General features: G+C 43.7%; 1 protein-coding gene across 1 annotated transcript; it reads right to left on the reverse strand.

Annotated features, from left to right (window-relative positions):
- Positions 1–451: 451 nt before the first annotated feature.
- On the reverse strand, positions 452–9,251 carry tgfbr2l.S (transforming growth factor, beta receptor 2 like S homeolog). Its single transcript, XM_041578902.1, has 7 exons — positions 9,026–9,251; positions 5,125–5,272; positions 4,471–4,673; positions 2,826–3,646; positions 2,311–2,452; positions 1,757–1,884; positions 452–904 (listed from the first exon to the last, which is right to left on the reverse strand). The coding sequence occupies exons 1-7, from the start codon at positions 9,069–9,071 to the stop codon at positions 761–763; spliced, it is 1,632 nt and encodes a 543-aa protein (XP_041434836.1). The 5' UTR covers positions 9,072–9,251; the 3' UTR covers positions 452–760.
- Positions 9,252–10,606: the final 1,355 nt, after the last annotated feature.

Raw genomic sequence — 10,606 nt, forward strand, 5'->3', positions numbered from 1 at the left:
GCCTCTGGGTATCTGACCTATACTCATTCTCATGTAATGTGGGTATATGCAATCTCCTACCCAGAATCCCCCAGGGCAGGTTCTGTAACAATCCAATCAGTGTGTTTGGTATAGTATCCATTTTTTACATTGAATGGTTATGAGCTGCCAGTATATAACATTTCTTTGGTTACTCTTTTTGCATTTACAGTTACTATACACAGTATTATTGCTATACACTGTTATTACACTGTTATTACTATACACAGTATAGAGGCCATGGCTGCCCTGCTGTACATGTGCTGCAAGGGATCTCTTCTAGCCGCTGTAGCTAGCTCCAGCTAGAGTCCTGCAGCGGGTCGGGTACCCGCAAAAACCTGCGGGTTGCGGGTATAGACGCAGGTCGGCGGGTCTTCTCAATATCGATTTTTACTCCTTTTTTCTGATCACGCCTACTTCCGATGATGTCACTTCCAGTTTACACTGACCGCACTTCCTGTTTTACTCCTTTTATTTCTGATCACTCCTACTTCCAATGATGTCACTTCGGGTTTACGGCAGCACTTCATGATTCTTGATGGTCAGCGGGTCCGGGTTGCGGATAAAGTACTTGCGGGTCCAAGCGGGTAAGAATGTGGGTTGCGGGTCCGGGTTGCGGATTGAAGTTTGCGGGTACAGGTTCCTAAAAATGGACCCGCGGACTCTAGCTCCAGCAATAGAAATAATCTATAACACTGTTAGGAAAGAGACAATAGAAGCCTTTGCTTCCTGGGGATGCTCCTCAGTCAGCTGAGTTATAGTTTGTGGTATCACAATCCATTTGGGTTATTAGTATAAAACGTTCAGCTACGCAGTGGGCAGTAAGACGGGCCTCTGGGTCATGGTCCCAGCACTCTGTGATCGTATCGCACAGTATATCCAGTCCCTAGGGGCATAAAAGAAAGGTGCATACATAAAATGTATCAGATACACACTACTCTTTAACAGTAGGTTGGCTCAACAGGCCCGGATTCGTGGGTAGGCCACAAACACCCAGGATGGAAAATATCTGGGGGCAGCATCTGAACTGGGGACTGGATGGGAGATTTTGACAGTTGTTTGAATCTCTCACCCACCTGCCCAGTCCTCAGTGCTGGTGACTGGTGGAATTGCAGTAGTTAGGGGTTAGGTGAAGCAGGTGCAAGTGGAGTGTGCAATAGGGTGGGTAGTGTGTGAGCGGCCTGGGCGCACAAGTTTTAAATCTAGTCTTGGGGCTCAGATCACAAGCTGGAATAGTCTGATGGGGAAAATTGTTTATTTCTAGGTATACAATTACGGGAGGTACAGATATTTGTCTACTAACTGTGATTCCCTTGAGGGTGGTCCCTTTTTTGTTTAACAATGTTTAACCATTAGCATAGGTAGGGTTTCTTTTCCGTAAGGGCAGTCAGCTTATGGGATTCCCTACCAAGAGTGGGAATAAATGATTCACTGGTCGAGAGGAAAGATGATCTCAACATCAGCATAGAAAGGGGTTCTTTACTGTAAGGGCAGCCAGGTTATGGGATTCTCAACCAAGAGAGGGGGAATGAGTGAGTTATTGGTGAGTGAGGAAAGGAGATTTCACCATCAGCATGGGAAGGTTTTTTTTAAAGTAAGTGAAGTTAGGTTATGGGATTTCTTCGCAAGAGAGGGAATTGAATAGATTAACAGTCCTGCCTGAGGCCAAATTCCCTCATCAGAATTTATAAGCAGATGCACTTTGGTCAGCTCCAGCCTCACTGTTGTATTAACTCACCGGGTGTCTCCTCCAAGTGTCAGGGATTTCTGGCCGGACCCGTCCATGCAACACCAGGTCCCTCATGATCTCCACACATGGCTGCTCTCTCACTTTGCTACCAAAAGGTAGCTCATAGCTCTTCACCTCTAAAGAAAGACATATTCTCTTAACCAGGGCAGTTGAGAAGACCATATTATCCCAGAATTGTGGGAGCAAAAAGGATAAAGGAGCAGAAAAAGATCAAGGAAAATTAGGGTCAGAAATGGGAATGAGTGGAGCTGAGCAGGGGCCAGATTCCAAGCACATAGGTGACTAGACCTGTATAAGAATTAGCCATGCATCATATGGGTTTTATATGCAGCTGATATAAACATGGATGGACCAGGTGGCAAGCCTGCCTTAATCCTACTACTGATGGAAGTGTTATTAAGGTGGATCAGTGCATGGTCAGGTTGGGGGAAACTGACTGTAAAGGGAGATTGGACTGAATCAGTGACACAAAAATAGGGGACCCAAAATACCCTGGCACTACATTTTGTGTAAGGGGTAGGTAGAGCTGAGTGGGTTTTCACCTCCAACTGCATCACAGCGAGTGCCCAGTTCCCACAAAACCAGCGACAGAGAGTAGACATCCATCTGTTTGAAAGATTCCAGATCTTCCAAGTTCACTCGTGACTCTAAAACTTCCGGGGCCATATACCTGGCTGTGCCAACCTGTAGGGCATATGAACATTATACATGAGCAGCATCACCTTGTCGGACATATGAACATTATACATGGGCAGTGCATGTAGAGCCAACTCTGTATATGGGCAATGCCAGTCTCACTGGGCCGCCATCAGGATAAAATGGTTAATGCATGACAGAGGTCAAACATGATTTGCAGGCTCTAAAAGGGGCATGGCTTGCAGAAAAGGGACAGGGTTTGAGTGGATTGTGCATTATTAACAAGCCAAGAGGTACGAGGTGCATGACTGTCCATCTGCCCCCCCCCCTAATTCAGTAGCATGGGGCACAGTGATTACTGATGGTGGCCCTGCCTTAGTTCACTGATCATAAGTTGGCTAATGTGACCTGGCACCCGCACCTGGCCACTGTTAGCGAAATCCTCCGTGGTGAGAGAGGGATCCAACCGAACTGCAATCCCAAAATCGCACACAACGCACTCACAGTTGTTTTTCACCAGGATGTTGGTGCTCTTAATGTCCCGGTGAGCGATGGGGATCTTTATGGCACCACATGGGGTACAGTCATTGTGCAAATGGGCCACACCATTCACAATGGAGCCAGCCATCTTCAGGAAGGTGGTCCAGTTCAGAACATGGCTGGCTAGGTAATCTTTCAGGTTGCCCTTGGCATGGTAAGTGGTGATGATCCAATATTCCTTTTGGAGGCTGGTGCCACGAATTTCTGTTGTGATGAACTGTAACACATTCTCGTGTTTCAGGCTGGCATCAGCAAAAATCCAACTCTCGTTTTTCCAGGAAGAAAACTCTTGGCAGGGAAAGATCTTCACTGCCACCATTTCATAGTGACTAGGTGCACTGTGCCGCAGCTTAGCCCGCCACACTTCTGCAAAGCGACCCTTGCCAACACGTTGGTCCAGCTCAATGGGCAGCCTTTCTGTGTTGTGGTTGATGCTGTTGGCACACAGTGATCTCATGTCCGAGTGGGAATTGCTGATCAGATCAGGAGACAACCTGCAGTTATACTCCTCTGTCCCTCCAGCCTTTATTTGCTCCTCCAGGCAGTACCTCCCTTTGTATGACCAGGAGTGGGATATCTTACTGAGCCTTTGGGTCCGATACAGGTAGAACAGTACTGTCACCATCACAGTACATAGAAATGGTGGGAGGAGACTAATCACAGCCACAGGAACCACCTCCCTGCTGTGCAACATGGAGAATCCTATAAATAAAATGAATAAACAGAATGATTATATATACTTATATAAAGAGTACTCATATCCCCTCGCAAGCATATTTTTCCAAAGAAAACAACTCCAACTACCCTCATAATTTAAGTCCATCCCTCTAACCAGTTTAGTTGTACATCTGCACTCTCTCCAGCTCATTTATATCCTTCTTAAGGACTGGAGTCCAAAACTGCACTGCATACTCCAGATGAGGCCTTACCAGGGACCTATAAAGAGGCAAAACTAGATTTTCATCCCTTGAGTTAAAGCGGACTTGTCATCCAGAAAAAAAAAAGCTGTATAATGAAAGTCCTTTGCAAATGAAACCCAAATTCTTTTTTCATTAATACATTCATACCTGCTATAAAGGCGTTTAAATATCTGAGCTGTCAATCATATATTGCCTGAAGCATAGAGGCAGGGCAGGTAGTTACTTTCACTTTCAATTCAGCACTTACTAGATGTCACTGCATGTCAACTAACATGATAGGAAAGGATTTGAAATTATTTCTTATGGTGACAGGTCCCCTTTAATGCCCTTTTTAATGCAAGACAACACTTTATTTACTGGTCCAATGAGAAAACGTAATCTATCCTTTAGTCAGTTCACTATCCAATACAGTATGAAGCAATAACTTATTGTGTGCCCAGATCATCCCTTATCTGTATTTTTGTATTTATACATATCGGAGGGAGGTGCCATATTGTTTTCCTTACACAGTACAGTATCGGGGTATAGCTTAGTGTGTGCCCAGTATTTTTACATATGAATGGGAGGACCAGCCTCAGTATAATGCCAGTTATTGGCTGCCATTACCATTGCTGTGGTTGTAGAAGATGAGCTTGTCGTTGCATTCCTGTTCTTCTTTGCATGCGCATGTATACAGTCGCCCAGACACGGAGGGCATGGCGCTCATGACACAGAGGCTGGTGTTGTAGTTGGGCACCAGGAAGTTTTCCAGCAGCAGGAGGGGGTGGTGACATCGGGTGCTGAGCTGGAGGCTCTCATTGTCCTCCTTCCTGAAAGGCACCATACACCGAGTTACACTGAGTATAGAATTCCTGAGTCAAGGATCTATACTCAAATCATTCAGGAGCAGGATCAAAAGCTTTCCCAAAATCTCAATGGTCATCATTCCAACTAGAACAAACTTTAATCTATCAACAACAGATGCTTTTCCCATGAGTCTCTCCCTTTGGGCCATTAATTATGGCAAGTAGAAATGTCCTGTGTGCACTGTTCAACTCTTGTCAATGTTTTAGGAGTCAGAACCAGCAGTGCAGAGAAAAGAAATAAAAAATGAAAAGACAGGAACAGACAATAGCAATGAATCGATATTATGAAATGACTTAGAATGATATTGTCATTAGGAATACATGTTTTTTTGGTGGCCCCCTCTTTAAAGACACACTGTATTACCATAGCTGATACAAACATGTAACACTTTGCCACACAGGCTAAGACACTCACCAAATGGTGACACAGATTTCTTCTGGATTCTCACAATACGAGCTAAGGGAGCAGTTGGTCAGGCAGACGCCTCCATCACAAACAGGGTGAGAGTTGTCACACCACTTACACACATTGGTCCTCATGTTACTGCGGGAGGCAGCCATTGCTGTTGGGGAGAGAGAAGGAAGATTTAAGTAAGAAATATACAGATTGTCAGGGGCTGATACTCTCCATTATCTCAAATGGCACCAGGTCTAGTAACCCATATCCAATCAGATGACTGCTTTTGTGCAGAAGACCAGTAAATGCTACGTTCTGGTTGGTTGCTATAGGTTACTGGACTTGGTGCAAACATTGTGACTTTATTACATTACTCATCTTAACTTTTGTATATCCATTTGATTTAAGATATACTGACACCAGAAATTAAACCTTTTTTCCATCTATCATAACATTGTCTTTAAATGCCATTTAAAATTCTGCCATAAAAGTATTTGCCCAATGCTTTTATACTAACTGTCTAATTCCCATGTTCCTCTATAAGGGGGCTGCCATATTTGTGCAGCAATAGTCTGTTAGCATTAGAAACTCAAATTGACAGGTGGGAGGACAGTCAGTTGGCAAAACTGGAAAAACAGTCAGGTTTAGGAACTGTTACTTACAAATGCAGCATTTTTAGTGAAAAATGATCAACATGACCCATTGGTCATTTTTAATGCACATTAATATTTAGAATTTTTATTTTAGTATTACTTTAAACATGAGAGAATCAGAGAAATATTTGTCTCCAAAGTCCAAAGCAATGCCCTCATATTTCATTATCATGCAATAGCTGGAAAAGTCCTACCGGTGAATCCTAAACTTTTCATTTCCCATCAAAGTGAAATGGACTCATGAGTCAACTATGTAATATTGGGTCTAGTTAACTCCCTGCAGTCAGTAAAACTACACTGAAAACCTAGAATTCTCATAAATATCTATAAGCAACTGGAGAATTTCGACATGCAAATAAAATATTCACTTTCTATTCGGTATCATTATATTAGAACCATTTGTTACGGGGGGGGGGTACATTTCGTTTCTGTTTGGTTGGGAAGTATATCAGTAACATTATGGTTCATATCTTTATCTTTATAATAATAATATTGGATATTCATCCCAACATGATGTAGAACAGTGGCAATGCCTTATACCAACACAGTTTGTATGAAGGGAAATCCCAACACATATAAGAGAAGGCTCCTACCCGCCACCAAGCCTAATGGTTAGGGCTAAATAGAATTACACTTGTTCTACAGATTAGGGATCAGTGTGATATAGAATACAATTTACCCCTATTCCCCTCAGGTCACCCTGTAAATAATTACAATACACCCCCTGCTCTGTTTATAATGCAGATAAACCTCCAGTAGGGATTGGGGCAAGGCCATGAGTAACTGCCAGTGTGGGGGCAGTTAATATGTTACAGACACATTTCATGGCCCGTAGGACTGGGTGTGACTAACTGGCTAGCACTGCATCCGTATGGATCCAATTACATGGCTGGAAGTTTATTTCAGATTTAATTAATTTATGCAGAATTTCAAGCCCTTCATTTCCAGATGGTTCGTTTGAAGTTGGGTTTGATGGGAAACATGGACAGAAAGCCAGCTGTATGGAGACACTGCAGTGTCAGCTGTACTCAATTAGGCACTCGGAGATGGAGGCAAAGTACAATGGGAATTTAACCCCTTCCAAAGATATGCCTGACAGTAAAGATACTTCTCCTGCAATGGGGCATGGAATCTAGTGTTGGACTGGGACACCGGGGGGCCCACCAAAAAAACCATAGACCAGGGGCCCTCTCTCAGTAATATTATTCTACCTCTCTTCACTCAACTTTTATAATCAATTATTCCAGCTATTTAGCTTCTTTGTTCTCATTGAAATAGGGAATGGCCATGAAATAGGCCAAATGTTTAGCAGCATGAGGGCCCAATGACACCTGGGCTCACCGTGAGTTTTCCTGGTATCCCGGTGGGCCTGTCCGACACTGATGGAATCTTATAAAGAGGAAGAGGGGTTCAATGTCTGAACCTCAAGTGAGAAACAAATAGCTGCTGGTTTTTACTCAGCGAACTCCTATAAACTCCAGCACAACAGCAATTCTAAGGAGAAAGAATGAAAGCATGTAGAGAAGGCAAAGATGGAGACGGTATTACAAAAATGTAGGTGGAGACAGTGGGGCAAGATAGAGACAGTAGGACAAAATGATAGGATAGGGAGAATAGGAGAAGGTGGAGACAGTAGAACAAGATGGGGGAACTATGGCTAGATGGAGAAAGAAAAGCAACATAGAGACTGAAGGGCAGGGTGGAGCCAGTAGGACAAGATGAAGACAGTAGGAAAAGCTAAAGACAGTAGGGCAGAAGGAAGACAGTAGGACAAGATGTAGACAGTAGGGCAAGATGGGGACAATAGTGCAAGATGGAGGCAGCAGAACAAGACGGAGACCGTAGGACTAGATGGAGAGAGAAGGGCAAGATGGAGACAGCAGAACAGGATGGAGAAAGTAGTGTTAGATGGGGACAGTAGGACAGTACAAAAATAAAAAGACAGGTGTGCAAGATGGATACAGTAACACTTTCTATCAGATTTTAACCTGTGGTCCTTTCTCTTGCAGAATATGAGTTTTGAAGGTTTTAAATAGGGGAAGTACGATCCCAAACCCATAGAGCTACTGTGCCACTTCCCATGGTACCACATAACAGGCAAAGTCATAACTTGCTTTCATGTTTCTTTAAAGGAACAGTTTTTTGTAAAAATAGACTGGGTAAAATGAAAATTTATGCAAAAAAAAAATATTTTAAACAGTTAGCTAAAAAAGAATAGCCATAACATACTTCCACCTTTGCAGTTCTCTAACCTGTCAGTGTCAGTCAGTGACTTGGAAGGGGTCCACATGGGACAAAACTGTTTAGTTAGATTGTTGAGTATGCAGATTAGTATCAAAAGCAAAAGCAAACATTCCAGGCTTTTATAGATCACATTTTAGTTAACATATTAAAATATTTTTTTTTTATTTTGCACAGCCTGTCTGTTCACCCAGTTTCATTTTTAAACAGAACTGCTCTTTTAAGTCCAGATCTCCTCTTCCAAATATAGGTGAGCTGGTGGAGGCCTGCACTCCGCTGCGCTAGGAAGTTACACTGCGAGTACACATGAGTGAGGGGGACCCCATTTGAATCTAAAGCCCTAAAAAACACTGCTTTAGAGGAATAGGGTTCAACTGGATATCAATATAATATGATACACTGGCTGTCCAGCTTAGATTTCACCACCTTATTCTGATCTCACTTTGCTCTCAGATATGCATCCACCTCTCAAACAATCCAAGAAATAGGTTCTTGGATTTTTTGCATCATACAGATATATTGAAAAGATTTGTAGGGTCTTTAGTTCCTCTTTAATATTTTTCACGTAATTCAGGTGATGGCATAGGAGAAGCAGAGCCCCAATAATGGGGGGGAAGTCCTTCAGTTGTTGGTTAATGGTTTTGAGATGAGTAGTCAGTGCTTGGATCAGTGGTACCAGCATATTATGTATCTTGTCTGCGTAAGGGACGCCGACACTAATGTGTGTGTGAATGTGACAGGGACCTTAGACAGCACCACACAACATGGACTGATGGGTATATCTATAAAGTGCTGAAGAATATGTTGGCACTAAATAAAGCAAATATTATATTCCCAAAAACATATACCATTCCCAAAAGAGTCACAACATTGCCAGTACAGTTCCAGTGCAGTCTCTCCATTCCCAGTACAGTAACAACATTGTCAATACAGTCACGCCATTTCCAGTGCAGGAACTCCATTCCCAGTCACAACATTGCAGTACAGTCCTAGTGCAGACATTCTAATGAAGGTGAGTTACTTACAGCTCAGAAGCAGCACTGTGACCCCAGTACCCCAACAGGTCCCCATTCTGTGGGGTTTTAGCTCATTGTGCCTGTTCGGCTGTCAGGGTTGCTCTCTTCCTCCTCCTCTAAATTGGAAGTGTGGACAGGGAGGGAACACAGCTGCTCTCAGCCAGATGTGGAGTGAGGGGAACAGCCAATCATAGCGCTAATCTGTATGTGCTGCAGGGAGCATGAGCCCCATTCTGGGGGGGACGGGGCCATATAGGACTTTAACACTGTGGAGCCCAGTCACACACTAACACCAGGGCTTCCTTTTGCCCTGCACCACCTGACACATTGCCTCAAGTGCACAGGGGCACCATTAAGTCTGCAGAGAGAGCTGAAGTTGCAGAAGGAGGGATTCGGGCAGGGATCTATTTCCTGCACTCCCTGGAGCCTCCAGTTGTTTGTGGTACAACTGCAGCAAGAAAGTGCAGGATGCTCTTCCATTTGCAGCTGCACTGTTCAATTAGCATGTGCGGGTGTACAATCAACCCCTGGACTTGGTGGGTGCCCAGATGAACTACAGGACTCTCCTACACCTATAACATTGTATATTTGCCTTTTTGAAACCACTCTGCACCCCTTTCCCACCTACACTTTGGTGCCTTCTTTACCCGCTCATTTACCCCTATCTGCATGACTGCCCTCATTTCCAAGAAGCATTATCCTGTAAGGAACGGTTTGATAAACTGTAGGTTTAGCCCTCCCTCCTGCACAAAACCACACATCTGCCTAAAGCAGTGCAGGTGGATGTTGGCATTCTGATCACAAGATCATAGCAACAGAACAGCTTAAGCACAACTTATTATTATTGTAATTATTGTGCCTCAGTTAGACCTCAGTTGCTCTCTTGGCTCACCACTGTCACCAGCGATCAGTAGTGCTATAAATTAACCTATTAATCAAAGGGTAATTAATGATGTCAGACCATCACTTTGACCATTAATGTTTATTTTCCAGAAAGAAGGCTGACACAGTCAGGAGCAGCTGGAACTTTAGGCCTCAGGCCCACAGCAACTGTAATTTATTAACTGAGGGAAGCCATTATCCCGCTTCATGTGATTACATTTCCCTTAAGCTGGCCATAGACACAAAGATCGTACGAATCAACGTATGATCGGACTTTCCCATCTGCCGACCTGCCACTAACCATTCAGATCAAATAAAGTAGTAAAAGATCAGCCGATGTTCTGCCCCTGACAGCAATCGTACGAAAGTTATGTCCGACAAAAGCTAGTGACAGTCTCCCACTGAAAATCGTATGGTTGGCAATACATGCAGAGATATTACCCGCAGCCGACAGAAATCTTTTAACCTGTCCGATCAACCAAACAACCGATCTCCGCCGGACATGTCGGGACTCTCCACACAAGGTCTGAGAATCGTACGAATCCTTGATTCGTTCAATCAGATCTTTGCATCTATGGCCAGGTTTACTCCCGCATACCTCCCAAATGTCCCATTTTTCGTGGGACAGTCTTGATTTTAACAGCTCAACCCGGAGTCCCAGATTGTTATTGTAATGTCAGTACTGTAATGTTGTTACTGAACAGCCAG

The sequence above is a fragment of the Xenopus laevis genome, chromosome 9_10S (genome assembly GCF_017654675.1).
Source record: "Xenopus laevis strain J_2021 chromosome 9_10S, Xenopus_laevis_v10.1, whole genome shotgun sequence".
NCBI classification, from domain to species: Eukaryota; Metazoa; Chordata; class Amphibia; order Anura; family Pipidae; genus Xenopus; species Xenopus laevis.